This window comes from Pagrus pagrus (genome assembly GCF_965226575.1).
Source record: "Pagrus pagrus genome assembly, chromosome: 6".
In the NCBI taxonomy this organism is placed as follows: Eukaryota; Metazoa; Chordata; class Actinopteri; order Spariformes; family Sparidae; genus Pagrus; species Pagrus pagrus.
This window is the reverse complement of record NC_140190.1, coordinates 6,931,913-6,957,547: the sequence shown is the minus strand read 5'-3', so window position 1 is coordinate 6,957,547 and position 25,635 is coordinate 6,931,913. Positions and strand designations below refer to the sequence as shown.

The 25,635-nt window shown below is 42.9% G+C and overlaps 3 protein-coding genes across 3 annotated transcripts; all 3 read right to left on the bottom strand.

Annotated features, from left to right (window-relative positions):
- Nucleotides 1-599: 599 nt before the first annotated feature.
- plcxd1.1 (phosphatidylinositol-specific phospholipase C, X domain containing 1, tandem duplicate 1) lies at nt 600-6,267 on the bottom strand. Its single transcript, XM_084354048.1, has 7 exons — nt 5,512-6,267; nt 5,249-5,366; nt 3,505-3,647; nt 3,306-3,434; nt 2,687-2,842; nt 1,621-1,801; nt 600-1,527 (listed from the first exon to the last, which is right to left on the bottom strand). Exons 2-7 carry the CDS (start codon nt 5,355-5,357, stop codon nt 1,283-1,285), a joined length of 963 nt encoding a protein of 320 aa, XP_084210174.1. The 5' UTR covers nt 5,358-5,366; nt 5,512-6,267; the 3' UTR covers nt 600-1,282.
- Nucleotides 6,268-7,999: 1,732 nt separating this feature from the next.
- jade3 (jade family PHD finger 3) lies at nt 8,000-17,563 on the bottom strand. The gene is made up of 12 exons (XM_084355049.1): nt 17,394-17,563; nt 14,248-14,316; nt 14,055-14,114; nt 13,879-13,961; nt 13,626-13,783; nt 13,347-13,537; nt 12,967-13,178; nt 12,323-12,490; nt 12,103-12,219; nt 10,719-11,177; nt 9,740-9,857; nt 8,000-9,607 (listed from the first exon to the last, which is right to left on the bottom strand). Exons 3-12 carry the CDS (start codon nt 14,101-14,103, stop codon nt 8,847-8,849), a joined length of 2,316 nt encoding a protein of 771 aa, XP_084211175.1. The 5' UTR covers nt 14,104-14,114; nt 14,248-14,316; nt 17,394-17,563; the 3' UTR covers nt 8,000-8,846.
- A 776-nt stretch (nt 17,564-18,339) lies between these two features.
- rp2 (RP2 activator of ARL3 GTPase) lies at nt 18,340-24,690 on the bottom strand. The gene is made up of 5 exons (XM_084355623.1): nt 24,392-24,690; nt 21,450-22,118; nt 20,243-20,357; nt 19,533-19,618; nt 18,340-19,431 (listed from the first exon to the last, which is right to left on the bottom strand). The coding sequence occupies exons 1-5, from the start codon at nt 24,554-24,556 to the stop codon at nt 19,348-19,350; spliced, it is 1,119 nt and encodes a 372-aa protein (XP_084211749.1). The 5' UTR covers nt 24,557-24,690; the 3' UTR covers nt 18,340-19,347.
- Between the last annotated feature and the right edge of the window lie 945 nt (nt 24,691-25,635).

The following is a 25,635-nucleotide window of genomic DNA, read 5'->3' as shown; positions in this document are numbered from 1 at the left end:
CAGATTTCAGGATCTCTTTAGGTTAAACATGCAAATTCAACTCATCAGTTTGAATTTGTTTTTTAAAAAAATGAGCAATTCAACATGTTAAAAGTGTCTAAACACACCAGTGGCAGACTCAGTCACAGTCTCTGGACTAAATGCATAATTCAATGACCATCATCTACCATTAGTAGGAACCTGCTTACACTGTAAATAAGTCCAGCTGTACGCCCTGGCCCAACAGTAGAAGCCATTATCTGGATATGAGCATTAATGCCGTCTTATTTACACATGAATTATTTGTCTCTTTCTCATCACGCTGGCTATTATGGTGGAAACGTTTGGACTGAATGGACCCGAGAACAGCAGAGTTTCAGACAAACGGTGTCATAGAAACTATTGTGAGGTGACGTAAAAGCATTGAAAAGGAGCACAAAAGCTTTTTTTCCCCCACTGTGGCCCTTCAGGGGCTGAACACGACACGGACACCACGGCCACGGTCGAAACAAATGCCTCGGTGTGTGGATAGTGTGTCGCTGCAGCGCAGGCATCTCGGGAAGGAAACATTTAAAACATGCATTCGTACATTTGCACGATCAGTGAAGGAAAAGTGTGCGGATTTGCTTAAAAATGCTCATGTTTATTGTAAAAGCTCATCTCCACAGGCACAGCGGTGCAGCATCATCTGAAAACAAGGCCGAACCTGTTGGCTAAAGAATATTACAAGTAGAACAGTCAAGGTTGGGTTCATGCAAATAAGTTTTTCCATGCAGTTTTGCATAAGTTTCATGTCTTCTCTACATTCTCTATGGATTAATATTGTAGGTGATACAGGTTAGCTACTCGCTGCCCACATAGTCATAGTTATAAAAGTCTGTGACCTACATTACAGTCGTACAGTATGTGCTCGTTGAATACATTGCTTGTGCTTACTTATCTAAAATGCCTACATTAAGGTGAGATTAGTCGTATAGTTATTGCTTTGGTCACCGTAACATAAAACCGGCCACCTCGCCGACTCGTGACAACTTATACAGTACATTGCATAAATAGTGAACTGAATGTAAACAAACAAGTGCAGGTCGAAACACCAGGAAGTCTGTTTTTTCAAGCAGCCTCCTGACTGAAATGTACATTTCACCGCCTCCGATAAGTGCATCGACATGAGGATGAATGATTCAAGTACTCGAGTATTTTTCTGTAACTATTATAAAAAACAAGCTTGTGTGTATTTCATGCTGGGATTCACTTTTTTTTGTTGTTTTTTTAAATAGAATAATGCAAATTCACGGTGAAAAAGTCATGAGGACCATTTCAGTAGTTTCTCATTCAGTTTGACGACGGTCGGTACAAAGTGGCTCTCTGTGATAAAGTCCCCGGCGATGATGTTGAGCGAGCCGACTCTGGAGCCGGGGGTCTGCTCCTTCACCCAGCTCAGCAGCGTGGGATACGTGGACATCACCAAGTCCTTCAGCGACTCTGTCGGGTGTGTGCAGATGTATTTCAGGTCCTCTGTCAGATTGATTCCTGTGACGAAGAATCCTCCTGCCACACAAAGTAAACACATGACATTTTATGATCGAGTGGTGTTAATAAATCATCAGTTTCATTCCTGTTTTGGTGACAGCGGCGGATTACCTGGTCTGCCGTGTTGTTTCCTGTCTTCAAACGCCTCGATCAGAGCCTCAGCTTTGCATTTGTTGGCCCACCAGTAAGGAATATGAGGCCACAGGTCGCTGTGACAGCCGGCAATACTGTGTTCATAGGACACAATCACTGAGCAGCCTAAGGCCCACAGGTTTCGAAGAGTTAACACTTCCTGAAATCAACAGAATAACATCCTTTAACATCATTTAAAGGGTAAAACACTGTAAAAAGACCAAAACCAGCAACGTGTTAATTCATCTCTCAGCAGAGTCATGACACAGTCCTGTCGCCAGAACAAAATGTTTGCATTTTACATTTCTGCAAACTGCGAAATATGTTAAAATTTGTATGTTTCATATGTATCATATCAACATTTCTACTATGCACGTCAGACCATGTTCAGATTACATGTATAGGAGTTCACCTACACGTCAGCGAGAGCGCTGTCCAGCATTTCAACATTTGTAAACGTGAACCCGTCGAATATTTTTGACAAGATGTCGGGACATTTCTGAGTCATGTTTGTGAGCCTAACTATTGTCTTCTCCTGAACTTAACCCAGGTGGTTTTTGTGCCTAAACCAAACCAGACCACAATGATGAAGCTGAAACATAAAGAAACTTTTCAACTTATTCCTCGTTTGCAGAAAAAAAAATAGCTTCTGTGCCAAAATGCAAAACAGTCTTTCTTTAAAAATGAAGCTTGTTCCCGGGAGTTAAGACAAACTGACACCAACTACAACAGCTGCTATTAAAACCTGAAACCTTCCAGTTCTTAAGTAAATTAAACAACATTTTCTTTTTGAGCATGAAAAAAACGAAGCGTGAGTCCTTTTGTCATTGTGTCTTTGTTTCATCCGAATCCATAAAGTCACCAACATTATCCTCTAAAGTAAGTTTTTCAGCGTTTTAGTTGTAATCTCTGCGGTCTAACAACTGGATCAGAGCCTGGACGTTGTGGTTTCACTTCGTCTCTCCAAGCTTTGACTTAATTACCCCGTCAGAAAAAAATCAGACGTATCCGTTAGGTCTTTAATCGAACACATGAGAAGCCGTACCGTTTTGGGACAGAGTTTGGAGGTGAATATGTTGCGTATGGTCGTGAGCAGCTGCATGTGGAGCTCCTGGCTCAGGCAGAGGAAGTGGCTGAAGGAGAGGATGACCACCTCTTTGGGATGAGCGTCGAGCCACTCTCTTATCTCCATCAGAACGGTCTGCCAGGAAAACACAAGGTTAGCGTTCGGTCTGCCTCTGCAGCAGGACTCAATCGTTAAACACAGCTAGCGGCACACGTGAGGTTTATTTCCAGGCTCGGTTATCTGGCAGGAGTTGATTTTTTTGCATTCACACAAGGGTCTACAATCTGATGACGGTCTGTAACAACCTGCCTAACACGTCTGGATAGGTGAGATTTTTTTTTCTTCTTCTCGCCATCTGGCATCTCAGCTGGAGAACGATGAGCGTTCTGATTAATCATAGAAGATTTTCAGTCTCATTCTGCAGCTGACCTGCCCCGTGAACATGTTGAGTGCCACGGAAACAGCTAAAAGCCTGTTCTTTATGGTTACCTTCATGTTATTTTTATTGTTGTAGATGCAAACGGCCTATAGAGGGCCGTAAAATTCACCGGAGCAAACAGCATCGTGTACATTTGTGTCAGCGAGCAGTTAACTTCACCTCCACAGTGAGCGTGGTGTATACACCGTGGTAGAAGTACAGGTCAGTGGAGCTGTCGTTGGGCCTGTGTGCGATCCTCAGGTCACAGTATCTCACCCCACAGTCCAGCTGCTGCTTTATAGTGTACTCCTGCAAGACATGTGAGCTCATGAGCTATGAGTTACGACAAGCGGGCAGGTTTGTGTCTGCGATTTCTTACCTGGGTCACCGCCCACTTGTACACAAAAGGTCGAATGAGAGGTTTCATGTATTTGTCCAGTTTCTGAAGCATGTCTGGCTGCATGAGGTCAACAGGGGATCGGTCATTCATGTCCAGACAGTAGGTTATTGCATTGTGGCTGCCTGATAGGGGAAAAGATAATAAACGTCATCATCACTTGGCACGATGATTGTGTCATGTAAAGCTACGGAGGCCCAGAGAGCTCAACACTCTGGGACTAAAGCGATCATATGCAAATAGACGGACCAAATGCAAACAACAAGACGCACTGGAAATATTAACCATGTTTTCTGTTTGTACAGCATGTTTCTGAATGTTTTGAAAAGCACATTTGTATATTTGGTTGTGTTGAAATTGTTTAAATATGTTTTAAAAAGTCAATTTCTTGTGTATCCAGAGCAACCTGTAGGTACGAATACCTCTCACACCCAGCTACTCACAACATCAGAACAAAACAACAGTTTTTTGTAGAAATAGGTCTTTTATTGGCTAAAAAGAGTTATTGCGGGGAAAACATTGGCAGGCCGAGTAGAGGTAAGGATTTCAGGATTATCAACAACTCTTCCTGTTTACTGACTCTCTCCAAGAACCTGGACAGAGTCAATAAGTCGCCCTCTGCAGTACCCACATCTGTCAAAGCTGTTTATTTTCAAGTGTCTGACTGTAATATAACCCTCAACTAAACTCCCTGTTTAGTTTGTTTGTTTAATTAGTTATTGTTGTTTTTCTTTTTTTCTTGAATGTGTGTTTGTGATAAACCTTCAACTGCTGCACTCGAGCTTTGTTTCCACAAAATATCTGTACTTTTGTATGTCGGACATTAAAACACATTTCCTTATTTGTTTGAATTTAAAGTGTTTTTCTGCAGTTTGTTGTATTTAAAATTGACGTCTGTGTTTTTGTCTTGTTGTCTGAATGTAAAGCACGTTTCTGTATTTGGTTGTGTTGCCTGAACCTGCAGTCCATCTGCGTCTGAGATTTGTTTGTGTTTTGCTTATTTGCTTTCTTTGACCAGCTGACCGACTCGCTCAGAGTTATTCAAATGTTTTTTTCGCTTCATGGACTCAGACCTGAATTTCAGCAGCCACACTAAGACAATCACAAAGTCAGCCTGCTGTCACCTTGAGAATACATCCAGGATAAAAGGACTTATGTCTCGGCAGGATTTGGAAAAAACCTGCATTTATCTTGAGCAGACTCGACTGCTGTGACGGTGTCTTTACAGGACTCTCTAAAAACATCCATCAGACAGCTGCAGCTGACTCAGAGCGCTGCTGCTCGAGTCCAAACGAGAACCAAAAAAAGATCACATCCCTCCAGCTCTCAGATCTTCACGCTGGCTTCCTGACTGTCAAAGATTAGATTTCAACACTGAATTTCTGATCTGCTGCCACGTTATGAACCATCCAGACCTCACCTCTTTTAGATCTGAAAACAAATCTGCACTGTGACTTTTATTTTCTAGTCTGGTCTCTTTTAAACTTATTCTCTTTTAGCTTACTTTCCTATTTCTTCACTTGTCTTAATGTTTTTGTGTCTTGATGTCTTCCTGCTTGTTTTTAATGTCCCTGTAAAGCACTCTGAGTCGCCTTGTGTCTGCATTGTGCTCTACAAATAAACTTGCCTTGCCCTTCAATGAAACACACACACACCAACCACATATTCCCACTAATAACACTCCATTAACAACCATCCCCATCATCACTGCAGTGTGCTGTCGTACCCGGGATGGCCAGGTGGTACAGGGGGGTGTCCCACAGAGCACATGGCAGGTGAGACATCCAGCTCTCCATGGGCAGCTCTCCCAGGCTCAGCTCGCTCTCTCCGGACATACCGAGAGCCTGCACCGGTCAGTGAACACATTTAATGACATACAGTGAGATTACTGCATCTGCTGCAGGGCTTTTTGTCTTCTGTTTGCACGTTAGGGTGGATAATCATGTGCAGAAACGTGTGCATGTGTCCAGTGCGAGCTGTCACACTTACTTGATCAGAGCTGCTGCTGCCACTTCCTCCTAACACCAAACTGGCCCAACCACCGCCACGCACAGGGGGGGAAGCACGATGAGGGAAACTAAAGGCGTGCGCCACAAGAAGTCGTCCATCCCACAGCGCTGCGAAATGTCATGGCTGTGCATAAAACATGCGTGACGAGACCCGGAGACAGAGAAGCGTGGCGGCTCCGGCTGGTTACCTTTTGCACCTGCATAGCCCGGGACGAGAGGGACGACGGGCCCGGATCATCTCAGCCTCACTTATCGATTATCATCCACAGTGAACCCAAGATCCATGTATGATCCTCTGGACGCTGCAGGTGCATCGGGAGTGAGTCCCGCAGTTCACCGGGTGTCTGTCGGTCCTGTGAGGCGCAGCAGCGGCGGCGGCGGTGGAGGAGGAGGAGGAGGAGGAGGAAGGAGGAAGGAGGGAGGGTGGCGGCTCCGCGCCTGCTGACAGATCAGCAGATCAGAGAGGCTCTGCTCTTAAAGAGCCCACCCTTAAAAATGTTAGATGAGGCTGGAAACTCCCAAACATACCGCAGCCCTGTCCAAATCCACACGAGTGATGTCACAGCAGGTGTTTCCCCCTCAGCAGGTTGAATGGTGGATCACCTGGTGGGTGTGGCCACAGGTACACCCTGTTCCAGACATGCTCGTGACTCACACACACGACCTTTGACAAGAGGGTCACGAGTTGACAGTGTTTTACTTTGAAGGGCCACATGTTCAAAAAGAGGACACTTACTTATAAAACTATATTTATAAACACTAACAATACTCAGATTGTGTTAAATATCTGTCAGACACCTGGTTTGGTTTACAGATTTCTACCTGAGGCCTCTCTTTTATCTTAAAACTGACCTGAATGTTGTAAACAGGTAATGATTTTGGACACTGACCTTTGTACTGAAATGTGCCTCCCAAGAGGAGATTGATTAAATTGTCTGTTTGTTTTACGATGATTTGGTCGGTCAGGTCTTCCTCGGCCTCTTCAGCAGGTCAATAAACCCTGAAACAGCATTAACCAGTGTGATGAAGCAAACCGGACAAAGTGATTCAACACTTGCTGACTTTGGATCCAACGTCAGAGACAGAGCTGTAACTTCTGTTAGAGGCACAGCAGATGTGTTGACATGTCATCAGTGTGTGCACATGTTAATACAATAAATGTGATTGCTACCTGACACATTAACTTCCTGTAGTAATGTTATTTCCTGTTATAAGAGGCTACATGTCTGCTGTGAGGAAAAAGGCCTGTTCACACACTGTTTACAGTTGTGGTTGTAGTTGATAAGTGTGGCGATGCTGCCACCTAGCTCTCATCCACATAACTGATACTAATCATGAATGGTAAACAATGGCACCATTGTAAGTGTCTCACTGATGTGTTGCCAGTAGTCACTCATTCATTCATTCATTCTTTCTTTTCCGTCTTCTTCCTTCTCCTGAACATTTTGCACTGCAAGACGTGTCACCTTAGTATTGCTGCTTGCAGATAAAAGCTGCACTTTCATATTGGATTAAGTCTTTTATCACTTACTAAAAGTACACAATGATTGATTAAAAATATATATATTTAAAAATATACTTTCCAGTGAACTACTGTTGTGTCTCCTTCAGGACAAACCTTTAATGCGGCAATCAACGACTTCCTTAAAGGAGACTTATTCTGCTCATTTTCTGGTTCATGATTTTATTCTGGGTTACCACTAGAATAGGTTTTTATGCTTTAATGCTCAAAAAACATCAGTTTCCTCATACTGTCCAGTGCTGCAGCACTGTGTCCCCCTCACTCTGTTTTAGCCCCTGTCTCTTTAAGACCCCCCTCCCGAATACCCAGCCTGCTCTGACTGGTCAGCTCACACACACCTGACCCAGCACTGCTAACAACAACAGAGCAGCTGTGCTAAATCAGTTCTTAGGCATGAATTATGCAAACAAGTGACATCTTTTTAAAGATTTTTTTTGGTCGTTTGATGTCTTTTATTTTGATAGGACAGCTTGGATGATGGGAAATGTGATGAGAAAGGAGGACTGACATGGCCGCAGGTCAGACTCGTACCCTGGGCCGCTGCAGTGGGGACAGGGCCTGTGTGTGGGGGTCAGGCGCTCTACCAACTGAGGGACGCCCAAACTTTTCAATTTTCAAGAGCTTTTACATGCACAAGAGTGTCATGTGTCCATCAATGTTGAATGGTTAAGTGCAATACTTTGTTTCTGTCAACCAGTTGCAATGCACATTTTCCACCAGTGTATTTTAAAGATTATTTAAATGATGTAAAAAGGTAAAAACGCTGTTTTACAACAGCGTTAGGGTTCAGAGCTTCTTGTGGTGCCTCTTTTTGCACCGACTACTACTTGTTCTAAGGTTCAGCACAGGTTGAGGGTCTCAAAATGCCAAATCAAAAACCAAATTACATCTGTAAACTGTCAATTATACAAAGTGAATATCAAGTACTGACAGTCAACACCAAATGCTCGGTCGGATTATTTATTCCTCATTTATTTATTATCAAAAAAGAGTGACACAGATAACAAAAAAAGACTGCAAATATGCCGAGTGTCAAAGGTCATGTTCAGGTAAAAGTCTGTTAATGAAGGCTGATCATGTGATGATCTGAGACCAGTACAAAAAGGCGATCAGTTACATATCTGTACTCAGTCTTTGCTTTTATGCATCCACGTTACTGAAGGACACATCAGGGAATGTTAATTAAACTCTCTTACACACATTTCTTCACAGTTTGACACATGCTCCGTTTATCTAACCAGGACATGACTAAAAGTGTGAAAACTGCATTCCTACACACACACACACACACACACAAGGCATTTGTGTTCATAAAAATGACTCTACTACTTGACAAATATAAAATGTCACCAAGTGCAGGCTAGCGGGTGCAGCAGATACTAGAATTCACTACAAAATTTCCGTGTGGCCGTCGGTTTGATTCAATTTCTTGTGTGTGATTCAGTCAAACATTATTTACATTCCGATCTGATCATCGTATGTACAGCAGCTTTAGTCAAAGGCAGATTGAACCTGTGTGTGGGGAAGCATGGAGGAGTGTTTCATACAAAGTTGAGTACAAAATGTAACGCGAGCCACAAGCATGATAATCTCAGAAGACGGACAGAAACAAACACCAACACGAGGCTTTCTTTATGAATCCCAGTAGACGTTCTTGGCGACCTCGCATCAGCACCATGAGCACGAGGTCGTGGCTGTGGCCCCTGATGGAGATGTATTCACAGAGACGGCCTGGCACTTTGGAAGAAGGTCAGGAGAGAGCGGCAGCAGTGAGTGGAGTGAACAAACAGCTGTCACCTCTGCATGGAGTGTCTGGAGCCCAGCGACTGTTTCCCACGACTGAGCCCTTTCCTCGGAGCGTCTGGCTGAGGCAGCCCGACCTGCCGCCTGTGCCTCCCTTTGGCCTCTGGCTCTGAGTCACTGAGCTCCAGGTCTGGACAGTATCCGTCGCTGTCCTGGTACGATCTTGCGCTTTTTGCTTTGTGTTCGGGTTTAGCCCAAAGTCTCTCCTTGGCTGAGCCCTCTCGGGACAGTTTGTCAGAGGCCCGCAGGTCCTCTGTGGTCCGTACCAAGTTAATGGTCGCCTCTTTGAAGGACCTGCCAAAGTGCTCCATGGCAGACTTGCGGAAGCTGCTCTTGTCCAGAGCCTGATTTGAGGCGTCCTTGTCACAGGGTGTCTGGCACGAACTGTCCTTCAAGAGACCGTTTGATTTAGCCACGCACGCTCGGTCCTGGTCCAGTTTGCCGTTGCTATTGGAGGAGTGGCCGTGAAGCGCAGCGTGCAGGGCTAAAGGTTTACCAGTGGGTTTAACAGGCAGCCGCCCATTGGAGCGCTCGTCTCGCCGACCACGTCCATGCATCTGAGGCTTCCCCTGCCCCAGCCCTTCACCTGCGTATTCAGTCACATTGCCGCTGTTGTCCGGGCAGAGCGGCCCGTTGCCAGATTTGGAGCTTCCATTTCCAAGACTGGAGGATTTGGGCATTTTCAGCTTCAGGGTTATCCTCGGAGGAGGACGGAACAGCATACTTTCTCCTGGGTACGTAGAAGGGAGGCCTGGTGACAGAAAAGAAAAGATGTTCAAGACTCAGCTATGATGAAACGTCCCAACTAAATTAGCAAGGATCCTAAAATGTGTGTATGTAGCGACGTATGAGCTGGGGAGCTCACGGGGAACGGGTGGCTCACCAGCAGAGGCTTCCTGGTTCACGAGCTTCACGTGCAAGTTGAACATCTGCTCCTGGGCTTTACTCTGCAGCAGCTTCAGCTTCTCCCGCCGACTCACCATGTAACACAGATTCCTCACCTGCAAGATGACGGGGGAAAAAAAACCAAAAACACTGTCCATTAAAAACAGGCACAACACTACATGTCTATAAATATCTATTCTGCTCTCAATGATCTGACTGCACATGCCTGAGACTTGAGGCCTGACTGTTAATGTGCAGCCATACAGTAGGATTCACTTCTGAAGTTTTTCATTTACTTCTATTTTTCTTGAAATGCAATTTGTAAGTACTGGCACAAACTCTGCATTGACCTGGTGATTGAACCAGGACAACAACACTGCTGTTTTAAAGCCACTTGTGTGTCAGCAAGTTCTCTTCCAAATGGCACTTGTCTTGCAGACTGCAGCAGGTTTTCCTCCAGGATCTCTCCTAAATCCTCACAATATCTCACTTTCACACTTCTTCCAGGGCCTGCTACAGAGTTTTCTGCCGATGTGATCTATTTGTAGCGAATTGATTTCAACAGCAGTTCCACGTTGTATAACAAGAAAACAAAACAAAAAAACACTGAAGAAGGTGGATACCTACAATACAATGCATGATGTAAGATCAGCTCAGGAAAGTCCCTGACTTCCCAATTCAAACCTACAACATTTTCTTAATCATAGATCAAGGTGGATTTTCTCAGCATTTACAGAGAATCCTGTGATGGACATATGTTATTTTAACTACATTCCCCTCTGAGATCAATAAAGTATTTCTGATATTTCATGAAATATATGATAATGTGCTATACTCAAGGGTTTCCCTAAATGTGAGGAAGACTTTGATGCATGTATTTGGCACTGCATTTAGACTGAGAAATGTTCTGGACCACAGTAAGAAGAAATACCAAGCATCAGCACTAAAGGCTCTAAAAAAAATAAAAAGGCACCCACCCTCTCCAAATCCTGCCGCAGGTGCATGAACATCCGCATGCGTGTGTGGATGCTGTCCTCCTGAGGCTGCAGCACCATGTTCTCCTCCTCCTCTTTAGGTGGCAGCAGAGCTTTGTTAAAGTTGGCTCTTCTCTTCAGCTTCCAGTACTGATAGATAAAGTCAGCCAGGCGCTCAGAGAGCCCGAGGGCCTGGGTCAGCTCCTCCAGCTGGATTAGAGTGTGGAAGTCCTCCTCCAGTTCTTGAAGTCTCTGTGCCCGCTGGCCCACCTTCTCCGCCTCGGCGGGAGGTTTGGAGCGAGCTGGGCTCAGGCCAGACTCCCCTGTTTTACACTTGCTGTGCTTCAGGCAGTAAGACTTGAACTTGACTTCATCCCCTTCATCCAGGATGGTCTTCATCTCCAGGCTGTGCTCAAAGGCACAGGTCACGTGGAAAGGAGTGGTGCAGTTCTTCACTGAGCACTGTGAAGCAGGAGGGGAAGCAGGTTATTATGTTTGCATGGACTATAAACCAGTTAGTGGAAGAGGCATTTATATAAATGTATATATGATTTGTTTCATAATTTGATTATTGTCTCAGTGGTTGTGTGGTCCTCAGGAAATATCTTGGTGACACAGTCTAAAAGAAGAACAATGAGGTTTGACATTTTGGGAGATCCACTTATTCACTTTCCTGCCAAAATTCTGATGAGACGACTATGAAGACTGATGCCTGTACACTAAATATGAAACTACAGCCAGGAAACTGTTAGCTTAGCTCAGTACAAACACTGGAAATAATAGGGGGAAGCAGCCAGCGCGGCTCTGTCCAAAAGTGTCAAAATCAGCCAACAACACTCTCTAAACAGTTTTGTATATCATGTTTGTATAATCTGTACAAAAACTGTGGTTTCATTGGTGGTTACGTGCGGCTCTATATCTTGGCCGGGTGCACTCTCTTTTTGGAAGCGCAACAACAATCCCCGTTTCCAGACTTTCCAACTACCAACTGGCTGTATATTTAAATTTAGTGTAGATGGATGAGGGTGATATTAATATCATCAAACACTTGGTAAGAAAGTGAATAATCATATTTCGTATGCCCCTTCTGTTAGCCAGTCTTTGCTCCACTATGACAACATGAACCAACCTGACTAAGGCCCCCAGGCTGATTAAAGGAACAAGCTATAAATCTTTTAAGGACATGTTTCTTGTCTTCAGAGGATGAATATTTGAAACTCAATGGATAGATTTTGGGTGGACTATTCCTTTAATACAACAAAGATACCCAAATTAAAGTATTTACATGAACATTGCATCAATTTATATTGCATTAATCTGGTTATCATAGAGAATAAATAACGTTCACATAAAAAATAACTCAGTGAGGACATAGATCCAGACTCACCTGGATACATGCGCCTGTCTTCAGTTTGCACAGACTGCAGATGAGAGACCAGCGGCTGGGTGGGATGTGGGAGACTTTGGTGATGGGCTCCATCCTCTCGGGACAAGCGATGCTCACCTACACATGAAAAAAAATGTACGTCATAACCAGAGGACACTTAACACTTACTGAAGAACAATCTGAAGAGGTCAAGAGTAAAGCAGAGGATCTAAGTGTTTACCTCAGGTATCCACAGGGCACAGCTGACGTGAGCCCACTTGGTTCCTGCACGTGTTGCCTTCATGGCACCGCCCTTCTTCGGACACAGAAGGCACTGAGGGTCGATGCTGAGGACACACGTCCGGCACAGCCAGTTTCCAACAGGCACTTTGACGATGCCGTAACAGGCCTGTGGGGAGAGCGGCAGGATGGAACAATTTGTGAAATGGCACATTCATTATCAATATAATTCATTTGATATGAGTAGCTAGAAAAACGTTTATGTAAAGCTCAAATGTCGACACTAAAAATTCTGTTTTGCTCACAAATCCTTCCTTAAAAAAAAAATTTGCCTTCCAAATATCTAATAAACTTCCCCCTGACAGCTGTATTCAAATGTGTATATTTGAATACTAGCACAACAGCTAACCTATAGAAATATATATTTAACATCAAGTATTCATTTTGACTGGATAATGTCTTCACATCAGTGTGCTGCGTATGTTCGTTTTCTTTGCACTGTGGTTATTTTGTCTCTTTCAAAAACCAGATTATTTACTTGTGACAGCAGTTTTCACCAGTAACAGAAATTCAAAATCTGCTCGTATGTTCCTTGTTTGAAATAATGAATCGACTGATGATAAAAAGAGGTGTACTCGTGTTTACCTGGTGCACGCAGATGTTGCACTTGTCACAGAACACCATGTCGTTCCCCTCTTCGCTGTCGGGGGAACGGCACACGTCGCAGATCACATCCTCGTCGTACTCGATCCCCAGGCCTTCAACCGTCTCGATGGCGTGGTTCATGTTGTCATGGCACTGCCTCTCCAGGGCCTCCATGGCGCGCTCCATTGTCAGCTCGTCTATGCGCTCCTCCCCTGGAAGACAAACCCCACTTGGTCAGAGAAACCCCAGCAGATTGTCGGGACATCATAAGTCCAAATCTTAATGCTCTTATTTCCATCTTAGAGAGACAGATAGTAACTCTACTCTCCAGTAAATCTAAATTTCATGGTGCATTATCCTCTCGTGATCCTGTCCCTTACCCATACGGTCGAGCTCTCTGTTGAGTGTGTTCAGCCAGTAAAGGTCCACGTCGTCCAGATCGTAGCGACACATGGCCTCTGCCAGCTCCCTGATGTTGACATAACCCGGTTCTGTTGACTCCTGGCTCGAGCACTGAATGTACTTCCTCTGGTGGCTGTAGAGCACCTCCTTGGTTTTCTCCACCATAACTCTGAACGCAGAAGAGACACGGTCACAATCTGTCAGCATCGTAGCACGTTTAGACTGATGTGTTCCCAGTGGGAATCCGACAGCGTTACCTGACTGACGGCTGTGGGATGGTGTCTGGACTCGCCAGCACCTGGACTCCCTTCTCCCACTCCATCTTCCAGGTGTCCGCCAGCAGGTAGTAGTCCTCCGGGGACACATGGTGGGAGTCAGGCAGCTTCATGGCACTGATCAGGTCTTTTCTGAACACCTGTGGGATAGGAAGCAGAACACAGTCAGTCACACACGCACACACACAGGTCGTCGGGTTTAAAACTTGACTTCATCTCGACAGCAGGAACTCACTTCAGCCGGTTTCTTCTGGCTGGAGGCGGGGGTTCCAGGTTTACTGCCATACTTGTTGGAGGAGCAGAAGGAAGTAGAGGGACCTAAATAAAAGGAAGGCGGTGTGAATATGAGAGCAGCGAGGAACATAAGGTGGTCTGGTTTAGGTTATGGGGTCCTTGAGACAGATGACTCACTCTCATTGTCAGAACTGTCGCTGCTGCTTGAGGACCTGAGACGTTTCATCCTGTAACATCCTGCAGAAGAGGACAATAAAACATGTATAATAAAAAACTGTGTGTTTAAGATCATTAAAAGATTAAACTTGTTTAAAAAAAATATATCACTGGACTAGTTGAGATAAAAGACAGACAGGTTATAGTTACTCACCATAAATTTCAAGTTGCAAAGCATGCTAGTAGATTCCACTGATAATCCCTTAACCACTTAACTTTGTGCCTGCAAATAAGAAATATATGTCAGCCCAACAAGTTTCATTGTATGGAGCAAAACATTTATTTAGACTTCACGTTATTGGGTTGGCATCAGGGCAACCAACAATTGTTTTAATGCTTTATCACTTAATCGTCTTAGGGCTTAATCGAGTCTATAAAATGTCAAAGGATTTGTAAAAGATGCTCATCAAAATTTCCCAGAGCCCAAAATGACGTCTTCAATTGCTTCTTTCGTCCAACCAACAGTCCAAAACACAAAGAGTCTTCATTTAAAATCAGAAAGGACAAAGTAAAGCAGCAAATCCTCACATTTAAGAAGCTTTAACAAACATATATTTAACATTTTTGCTTGAAACATGATGAAAAGATTTCAAGATTATTAAAAATATTCTGGCAACTAAAAAGGTGCAATATGTAAGAATTGAACACGTGTCGAACTCAAAACAAAACAGGGGGCAGCAATCACTAAACTAACCGCTAACTGCTGCCGGTTGGACACCTTTCTGTGAAAAATGTAGTTTAGTCATTAACAATTGTATATTGAAGCATAGCATTTAGCAGATGAGTGGCTGCTCGCATTAGTGCGCATCGAGGTCAAAATGTTTCTGATTTCTTTTGCAGTTATTTTTAAAATTGTTGACAGTTTAAGGTGAAGTAAAACAGAGCAGGCTCACAGTCTGTGCCTCTAGCCCACTGAACCAGCGATCATTAAAAGGTTTCTAAATACTGAGGGACTCAAAACCACAGCAGCCCCAAATACAGTACGCTGTTTCAACAGACAGGACATGCCTCACATTCCCCATGAGGACAGGAGGGGTAGGAGGGGGCATGAAGCCAACTCCTCTCCATACCATAGTACGAGTTAAATCCACTGATGCCAACTGCTCAGTTACACGTACAAGCTGTTTACCAGCTCGTTACTATATCCAGACTCGGGCTACGGACATTTTCCAGTCTGATCACAGTGAATGACCATTGACACACGCTGATCTGTCTCAAACGACACACCCATCAGGAGTCATCTTTTCACTGTGTCTTACTGCTGTGTTTTAAAAATAAAAATCAATCAACACAAATCACACCCTGCGTGTTCACCTCCACAGCGGGGCCTGTTGGAGCTGCACTCAAAACGGCAGACATCTGCTACTGTCAGTGTTTCCACCACCTCTGAATGCAGCAAACATTGTGGGCTCAGTTACTCAAGGCTGATAAATAAACAAATGATGAAGGATGAACAATGTGAAGGCCTGTTTGTGTATAAAGCTACGAAATAAAAAGTAGAGACGGTACACATATCTGGATGAACCTTACTGACTTAATATTCAGATAAATACTTATATTTACAGTGTTTCCATTCATTTTTTTTCATTAAAGCAGCTGTAAGAGTTATTTCTTCATTAAAATGAGCCCTATAGTCCTTCGTAATCACTGTTATACAGTGTTATGTCAGTAACCCTCGTCTCTCCTCCACCGGCTCATGCAGAGAAAGAGAAAATACAATTTCTGGTATCCCTGCCCACTTCATCCAATCAGGACAGAGGACTCTATAAAAGAGGCGGTCCTGTCTGCTTGGGGAACCCACAAGGTTGTGTAATTATAAGTAAGCGTGCAGATTTCCAGAAGCGGCAATAGCAGGTGTATTTTCAGACCTCACTGCTTCCCAGAGATCCAGTGTCGCCTGTGTGACGTCAGTTGGCAGCTCTGCTACGCCTCCATAACACCACATGAAATCGATTTGCACCTTTTTCTCAGTTTTTGTTATCGGTCTTTTCTTTGTTTGTTCGCCCATGACTGTTAACCGTTTACTCCCAACGCTAGCAGAGACCCGGACAAACACAACTGTTACGTCAGTCTAATCTGCCCTCTCTGGCCGACCAACCACTGCCGGGTGGACGCGTCACTAACTGTGCGCCGCTTGTGATATTACCTGGGAAAGTCGCCCCAGTGTTGCTTGGTATTACAGCAAATGCAAGTGCTGTCATCAGTGGGCCATAGGCTCGATCATCCTTGTGTTACCTCATCCTGCATTAGTGACTTAACAGATATTTATTCACATGAAAATCTTCAAGATTACTACTTTAAAGTATCTAACAATGAAGCAGTTAGTTAACAGACTCTTGATAATCTAACTGAAACATACCAGACATTTGCTGATTACAGCTTTTCACATGGGCATTTTGTATTTTTCTCTGTTTTATATTGTTGTAAACTGAATAGCTGAGGGGTTCGGACTGTTTGTCACACAGAAAACAAGCAGCCTCAGTGTCATATTTTAGTATAATACTGTTTTGTACTCTACAAAACATGAACAAAGTGAGTGTGTATGTTTCACCATTAAGTAACTTGTGACAGACGGCTGCATTAAGAGCCAACAGTGTTGCCGTAGACAAAAAATAGACAGTCCCAGACCCTTTATTAGCCTTATTGTTACTAATATTACTCATCAGAACAAATAGCACGCTTTAATGCCCCTCCACACACACACACATACACACTTTAACCTGGTTGAGATCACGGATATGACATCACACATTAAAGAAACCCCTCTTCAGTTTGTGAGTAACAGGAAACAATGACTAAAATTGTGGCTGAAACCTTGTTGACATTTCTTCCCACATTTATTTCACTGCCTGGGTGCTTTTAGAAAAATACACCCGTCAACAGCGAGGTCCCTGCCCTGTTCAGAGAGCCATGTTGGCGCCAAACACACACACACACACACACACACACACACACAGAGGCAGGCCTGCTGTAGCGGGGCTGCACTGCAGGCTGTGGAAGAAATCAAACATGGGCGCCACCACCACCATACAAAGATGTCACTTCCTAGAGCCATTAACACGAACATTCACACAGCTACACTGGGTTTGTTATTCAATGTGGGGAACGGGGAACTGTCAGAAACGTGTTCACCAAACAGTCGCTGGTTTTAATGTAAAATAATGAAGCAGAGGGAGTCCCTGAAAAAGCTGAAAAAAAAAGAGCAGGCCCCGTGGCCTGAATAAACCATCCAGGGCAAATCCTGGCACACTGAGCCCCACTGAACACTCGAGCATATTGTTCACATTCCTGCCGTCTTACCTCCGCTCCGCACGCTGCTGTCCGCGCTACTCCGACCTTCCTGTCAAGTGCAGACAAACCGTCCGGCGTATACGTATAAAACAAGAGGCTCTGCTCCCAAGATATGGATCAAACTGGGGGTTTTGTATCCCACCACAGTGGGAATCTCCTGGGTTGCAATCTGTCCACCACCACGGCACAACAGCTCTATTGTACCGCGCGTCCCGCCGGGTCCTAAACCCCGCCGCTTTCGCTCCAGCCTGGGTGCGCTCGATTTCCTTACAGGCGTACACAACAACACCCCAGTCCTCAAACACACATTTGGTTTTTTTTTTAATAACGACACGTGTGCTTTCAGTTATTCTATGGTTTTTAATGTTGACTCTGCCATCTTATAAAGACAGGGTGCCATTTAAGTGTAGAAACAACAGATTACAGACATATGTGCATTCATTAAGACAGGTCGCTCTACAAAAACTGGACGCTCAGGTACAAAAGATTTACAAATACAAAAGTACATCACAAGAAGTCCCCGTTTACTTTTTTTTTTTTTTCTGAAAGGCAACTGTACAAAACTGTTTGATGTGTCCGGCTAAATTTAGCTTTAACTAAATCTGCAGTGTGATAAAGCACAGACTGGGGGAGGTCAAGCCGTTGACTGGAACAAGCGATAGTGAGACAAGTGCTGTTTCAGTAGGTGGAAGTCAGATAGATGAGCTGCTAACTGATTCACTGAGGAAGATCGCACATTGTTGATCAACTCCCTAACTCGAAGTCATGATTCACCCTGTTTCAGAGAAACACTGGAGGACGTTTCTAAGCACAAAGAAAAGTACATCACTAATTTGATGAGTAATTTTCAGAATGTTTCACCAGCATGACAGTAAAATACACAGTCAGACAGACAGGAGTATTTACATTTTACAGCTTGTTCAAACATGTTAAACTTCAGGTGCTCTTTTTAAAAAAAAAAAAAGGTCATGTTGATCAGATTACAAAGAGGAAACAGGATGTTCCTCATATAGCCACTGCAAACCCTGTGGTGGTGACCTGAACTGAAACTTCACTAACTGAGGACAGATTATTTACCATATTGTGATTAGACTGCTGATACCTGCATCGGCACATTTGTCACCCTATAACTAGTATTTAAATCATGTCACTTTGAGAGTACACGTGTGAAAAGCCTGAAGTCACATGTTATGGAACTTTTGCTAAAAAATGATGTGTCTATACAAAAACATTTGTTAAAGAGTATAAAACAAATATTATAAAATGAAAAATAAATCCCATGAGTTGCCTACATCAAAACCCAGCATGCGTTTACACTGTTTAGTGTAAACTGATCAGTTAATCCGAATGAACAGTGAGATACACACTCAGACTTCCACAACTCAACTTTGGCCTAACGGATATTAACAAAGATGTAGTTATCGTCTACACAACATGTCTCAAATATACACGTTTTGAACAAGTCCATTATCTAAACCACATACACAAATAAATCCTCAGAAGAAATAAAAATATGATCTATGTATATATAAAATATTTTCCCTCAGGCATTCTTGTGCTCATGTTTTTTTTTTTTCACTGCAACGACGGTTTCAGACCGCAAAGAAAAACAAAGCTTTAAATAAAAATTAAGGACATTTACAGCAAAGAGCTACATTCACAATCGATAAAAGCAACAGAATTACAGAATACATTCATCGAGCTATAAATATTCACAGCACTCTGAGCGACTAGTGGATGTTAAGTGGTGTACAGCAAGTCCTCTGCTGGCTCATGGTTGATGAACTCAATTGTTTTAATCCAAGGCTTTATCAAACACGGTCCTTAATATTTTCCCTTCCTACCTAATTGTTGAGGACAAAAACAGGCAAATAATCTACTGATATTCAAACTGAGCTGGACGGCAGGGGGTTTAGGAACTCAAGTTGAATGTCTGATGAGCAGTTTGTAATCTGACACTCATTCACAGGCCCATCTGCATGTCAGCGAAGTTGAAGAAGTTGTCCACGTCTCGAGAGGATGTGTTTTTGTTATCAGAGACAAAAACCTGAGAAACACAAAGACATAAAATATTTGATATTTTGCTGGAGAAATAGAACTGATCTGTGTCGAAGTAGGAAAGACACACGCCACAACTACAGCGCCTACCTTGGTCCCACTGAACACTTCGTTAGCGATGTTCTTGCAGGCGTCCACGACTCCGTCACCGTTCAGCTCGAGGGCAATGACAGGACCTTTAATATCAAGACAATACAACAGTTATTTTCAATTGCTGTACGACTCCACAGCTCCATTTACACTACACTCCCTCCTCAGTGCCTTATGCTGCCACTTTAACACACACTTTGGTTGTGAAACTGCTTTCCACTAAAATGGGGATCCTGAGACTTTCAGTTGATTTCTGCACTGTATACCAGATCGATGCTGGGTAACTAGCAGTCAGCGATGTTGTAATAATAAATATCATGTCAGCATACTGACCAAACCACATTTTTTGCTTCTGAAAAAAAAACAGAAGACTGTGGTGTGAGAAGGAGTAATTTGGATGGAAGAAGGAAATCAAAAGAAATAGAGCCGTGTCAGTTTTCAATAGAAAAGCGTAACAAACAATCATTATTTAAAGCATTATTCACAGCTATTGGATTACAAAGTGGCATTTTAGGATTAAACTGTGCTTGTTTCATTCTGCTCTGCTGTGGTACGTAAAAACACAACTTGACACTCTCAGTACCGTAAATGTAAATGAGCCTGCAGGAAACTAGCTGGCCACAACTTTGTCAGATAAAATCAGTCAAACCCAGCGGAGTTCCTGAGCGGCCGAAAATTAAAAGAAAACGCCACAAAAAAAGAGAAAGTACCTTTGGTGATCCACTCCACGAGATCCTCTGCACTGTTCTGAAACACCCGCTTCACATCTTCGGGTCGCATTGACACTTCTTTCGTTTGGATCAGCACAAATCCTTTAGCAGATGCCTGTGTGAGACGGGAAAAGTTCAATAATAAAGATCTGAAAATAAAGATGCAACTGTTGTAGATCCAGTCTAATGCTTATCTGACAGAGTAATGCATATTTTGGCAATGACACAAACATCACTGGAATGTTTTAGTAGCAACACGGCTAGTTAAGGAAGGGCGGCTTAACATTTCAGATACGTCATTCTTCAAACATTTTAAATATTCAAATGGATCTACCAATTCATGGCACATGTGAGCGTTCCATGAGGAAATGCTGATGTGTGACTCGAAAAACACATTGAGTGCATTGAGGTGCAACTGGAGAAGGTGGCATTTTAAACTCCAACTCATATATTTAGAAGGAGTCTGGTAAGACTTGTTATCTTAAACCCTCTTTCTTGGAGGATGAGACTCAACAATCAACTATCTTTTTGGTGCGTTTACGAACAGCTCGGACAAATCCTACTGATTCGACCTTTAAGTTTAATCTTCTAAGGGGTTTAATCTTTGCATTATATTAATATGACGTGAGGTTCAGTTAGCTTCTCACAGAAATGTCTTTCAGAGGGATACATTTAACTTAAATACTATATAGTTTATACTATTGAGAACATTTCAGAGACTGTACTTTCTTACTTTTGAGTAAAGAAGTTGAATCAGTAATTCTACTTTAGTCAGAGCCTTTTTTTTTTTTACACAAGTATCTGTACTTTTACTTGAGTAAACAATGTGTGTACGTCTGGATATGACTGAGAACCAGCTTTGGATTGCTCTACTTGTTTTGGATCATGTAAAGGTGAACGTTCAACAACCTACAGTTCCTCTATATTTAACTTCATTTGCATACTTCAACTTCTGTTCTTTCTATACAATAGTGCAAGCATGTTGTGGCTGGTTTTGCTTTTCTTTCACTTTCAACTTTTCACAAGCCAAAAAAAGGCTGACTGCACCCAAACTTTTAGCAGTGTATTATATCATCACTAAATAAGGTCTGATGCATCATTACCACCACCATCCTAACAAAATTTCCATTCGTTAGCACTTCAAAACCACTGGTGTTAAATGAAGTGAAACCTCCTCACATTCACATCCTTTTTTTATTCTTCTCACCTCATCAATCATTTTGCGGGCATTTGCAGTGGTGTACTCTCCAGCGAAGAAAACAAAGAGGCAGGACTCTTCACTGTCCTTACGCCTCCCTCCCTTTGTCAAAGGCACAATGCTGCGTGTGGGGTCACCGGAGATTCGAACAGACTTGAATTCAGACTCTGCATCCGGGGCTGGTACAGAATCCAGAACCGCTGAAGCCTCGGGCAACAAGCTCCAGTTGTTCTCTCCGGACACAGGCGTGAAGTCGTGGATGTTGCTCCAGTTGTTGTTGAATATGCTGAGCCCGGCGTCCTTAAAGTGGAAGGCCAGCTCGGGGTAGAAGTACTGAAAGCAGCCGAACTTCATCCCCGTAGACGACTCGATGATGGGCTGAGTGGCGCAGCACAAGAACACCTCCATCTTTTTACAGTCCCGTGTGCGAAACTGCTGACAGGCCACCACGCACTTGATGTCCTTACAGTCTCTGAAAAACACACTGCCCTTGACAGGTCCTAGAACAATGCGGCAGTTGACACAGTCATCGATGGTGATAGTGGCCGAATGGTCTAACACAAAGATGTTGCAGTTCTCACACTCCTGGATGACAAACTGTTGGCCGTTCAGTTTGCCAGGCAGACGACCTACTGTGACATCTTTGAGCCCTGTCAGCATGTAGTCTTTAGGATCAACCTGAGCAAAGAGAAAGATATAGATGAGTATATAAACATACATTTAGAGATTTTTTGAACAACCTGCGTATCTGACATATTCCCACCTCCATCATCCGATAACCATATGAATATCTCTGTAAGAGTGCAGAGCGTTTTAAGCATGCTTATTATTATGCATGACATCTATTCTGTTAACGCTCGACTGACATTACAGTTGCTCGGCTTGTCCATGCATTTCTGATATTTGATAACTTGTAAACTTGCAGGCATATTTGTCAACCCTCCTGATTTTCCTTGGAGACCCCCGTTTTTCATTGCCCTCTCCCAGTTTCCTTTACAGAGTCACAATTCTCTTGTATTTCTCCCAATGTAAAACAACTTTTCACACTTTTCCCCCTCTTGTTTAACTTTTCTATTTCCGTCCATGTACAGCATGTAGTAGTCAAAAATATCAATACGTCAGTACACAAGCTTGGGTAATAATGGAATACATGTAACAGAATTACGTTATCAGGTAAAGTTATAGAACAAAAAGGTAATCAGATTACAGATACATTCAGTAAGAAGGAGGATTACAAGCAGGATTACAATTCTAAAATAAAGAATGATATTTAAGTCTGTAACCATGCACATGTAACACAAAACATCACTCTGGTCTTGAGTGAAACCGACTGCACAAGTGTGTATCCTTAAAGAAAACACACTTGTTATAAAGATGAAACAAGAGTCATCTTATTAATATTTACTTTCTCTCGTATTTATTTGCATATTTTTGGTACTTAATCCAAAAGTAACATTAAATAATAAAGTTGCATTACTTTAATATATATAATATTTACGTTGCTGGCTATATTTTTAAACCCCAACACTGACAGTGCATATCGATTCTTTAATATTTCAGGCAGTTGCAGTACTCATTTTCTATGAGATGCTGGTACCAGTTGTGAGCTCATAATCTCTCTTTCATATTCTTTTGGACTGTATCTAAAATAGTATGATATTTAATGTTTTCCACTGTCATTCTGTTGTTTTCTACAAAAGTCGTACCTTGTTGTCATGTTATAGCCTTGCTTTTTTTATATTTGTCTTTTAATGAATATCTATAGTTTTATGCCGTTTCACTTCCTCAAAATGGAATCGAAAATGGTATGGAGCATCAATATTTTCAAGGTATTTATGGAAGTAAGAAATCTCAGTATAGTGACAACACTAGCATGTAAACTGCTGTTATACTCCTCCTGCATCAATGTTTTCTTTCAGTCCCCCATGGGAGTCAACATCAATCACTACAGAGAGGCTGACAGACATAGGGCAGTGGCTGCACAGGCTGTCCAAGAGCAGGGGCAAGAAATGACTGAGCGAAGACTGGTGAAGAAAACTTTTTTTGACAGTGAAATTGAAAGTAATTAACCAAAAAAAAAAAGTTGTGCAATGCACTCAATATTTTGTCACCACAATGCAGGAAACGAGCATTTCTCTTCGGAAGGACCCCAGACTCTGACAGACCTCTCCTGTGGCTTACCTATCCCCGAGGGGTCTAGGCTGTATGCTTGCAGGTGCTTCTCAGACTATGCTCTCACTCCACAACCGGATACTGCATGAGGTCGTGTGTTATTTGATGTAACCAGAATTAAAGTGCAACATCCCATGAGTCAAAACGGAAGTTAAACCGCCCACTGGTTAACGCCTATAATGTCTGAAGGGAACATCCTAAGTGCGGTCAGCTGAGGAGCAGTGAACTACACGGGGCTGTGTAGTAATCCCATAATGAGATAACGCTGGATACATGAAGTGAGAGACAATCTCGGGGGTGTTTACAACTTATAATAAGCATTGCATGCTTCCTCTGGATACTTAGGTAACAGTTAGCATGTGAATCTGGGACTAGGTGGGCTAATAATTTACCGCTGCGCAGTCAATCTCAGCGTGTAAACACTGCTCGTTTACCTGCACGGCTGCACTGCTCAATAAATCAGGTTAGAAATGCAAATATCGCCATGAGGGTACAACAGGGTGACTTGACACTCGTAGACATATCGTAAAGGGCAGCTGAACATTTACGTTTGTGCGAAACAAATGCTTCATTTTTAATCTATGAAGTGGTGAAACGTTAAGTGTCAAGTAAGCTAGCTGCACCTCTTGAATGTGCAGTAGCTACCTGGAAGCGACTTTACACACCAGTTACAATGTTAAGCAGTCAGGCACAGCTACTTCAGACCTCCATGTGTCATCAGGTGTGAGTTTATGTTATTGTATCCTATTACTTTATGTGTCTACAGTCCTACACGTTACCTTTTCCCTCTTGTCCCAGCTGTACTGCTTCGGAGCCTCGTCGGTGTTGTTGCCAAGGGGAACAGCGTTGCTTGTCGTCGTAGTTTCAACAGTCGTCGTCGTCGGCGTAAAATCCTCTTTTTCGGATGACTTTCTTTTGGATTTCTTCGAAAAGAAGCACCCCATTTTGGTCCGATAGGTAGAGACCAGATAACACCAGTTTTTCCTGACCGCAATTAGCTCGGAGAACAAGTAAATGTGAGGCACAAGCTTACGTGCACTTCAGTTGTCAAGATTTTTTTTTTTTTTTTTTTTCAGCTTCCTGTTTCCCAGCTACGTTTCGCAACCAATCATTACAGTGGTAGTTGTTACAGCAGCCAATCACAGGCCTGGAGAGTGTGACGGGATCACGTGGGAGAGGCGTGCATTCGTGAGACGTTTGTTAACAATAAGAAAAGAGAGCTCCGCAACCAATATTTGTATTATTTATTTATTTTTTAATGCGTAATAATGTACATCAAATAAAAAAAACACAGAGACATAAAATATATTCTCCCCTATTTCAATTTAATCTGCTATGTATGTCTCGCGTGTTAAAACACATAAATGCTCTTGTTGTGAAATACAATGTTATTAAATTCTTCTCTGTATTTTTATTCTGTAGGAGAAATACAGTTACACCTCACACATGATAAAATAAGGTGCTCTTAAATTAAAATGACCTCCATTTGCATCAATGGCGAGCGAGGAAGAACTTCCAAGTAAAAACATTTTTTTAAAAATCTATGAATTTACCAGACTACCGTGAACGCACCGTTGCATACACACTGGGCACACCTCTCTGGGTGTAGTCTTCGCCACAGAAAGCTGCTTACATGAACTTACAAGATCACTTAACATACCTTATATTAAATAATAATATCGTCTTAATGAAATAAAATGACTGAAAAGACTCAAACCCTGCACGAATAAAGCAAGTGTGGGTTTTCTTTTTTTAAAGCAACACACCAGTCAGGTGTGTATATTTGCAGTGTGTGCAGTTTGAGCTGTAGATGTAAAAATAACACAATCATGCACAACAAACAACATGTAACAGCGTCCAACCAGACATCAGATTAGCTTGCAACTAAGCCACTAGGCCACTCTAATAATAGGTAATCCCCCATCATGCCTCTTTGAAAGATGCTCTGAAGCCGGGCCTTTCAGTTCATCCCCTTTTTTTATTCTGTGCAACCACAAAACCATTAAGTGACGGATGTGCAGCT

Excerpts from the sequence above, each read along its gene's own strand:
- plcxd1.1 (XM_084354048.1), bottom strand. The coding sequence starts at position 5,357 with ATGTCCGGAGAGAGCGAGCTGAGCCTGGGAGAGCTGCCCATGGAGAGC. Across the intron at positions 3,435-3,504 it reads ACAAGTGGGCGGTGACCCAG|GAGTACACTATAAAGCAGCA; the intron begins GTAAGAAATCGC and ends CATGTCTTGCAG. Across the intron at positions 1,528-1,620 it reads GAAACAACACGGCAGACCAG|GAGGATTCTTCGTCACAGGA; the intron begins GTAATCCGCCGC and ends TTTGTGTGGCAG.
- jade3 (XM_084355049.1), bottom strand. The coding sequence starts at position 14,103 with ATGAAACGTCTCAGGTCCTCAAGCAGCAGCGACAGTTCTGACAATGAG. Across the intron at positions 12,491-12,966 it reads GCAACATCTGCGTGCACCAG|GCCTGTTACGGCATCGTCAA; the intron begins GTAAACACGAGT and ends CTCTCCCCACAG. Across the intron at positions 9,608-9,739 it reads GAACCAGGAAGCCTCTGCTG|GCCTCCCTTCTACGTACCCA; the intron begins GTGAGCCACCCG and ends TTCTGTCACCAG.
- rp2 (XM_084355623.1), bottom strand. The coding sequence starts at position 24,556 with ATGGGGTGCTTCTTTTCGAAGAAATCCAAAAGAAAGTCATCCGAAAAA. Across the intron at positions 22,119-24,391 it reads GCTGGGACAAGAGGGAAAAG|GTTGATCCTAAAGACTACAT; the intron begins GTAACGTGTAGG and ends CTCTTTGCTCAG. Across the intron at positions 20,358-21,449 it reads CCCGCAAAATGATTGATGAG|GCATCTGCTAAAGGATTTGT; the intron begins GTGAGAAGAATA and ends CGTCTCACACAG.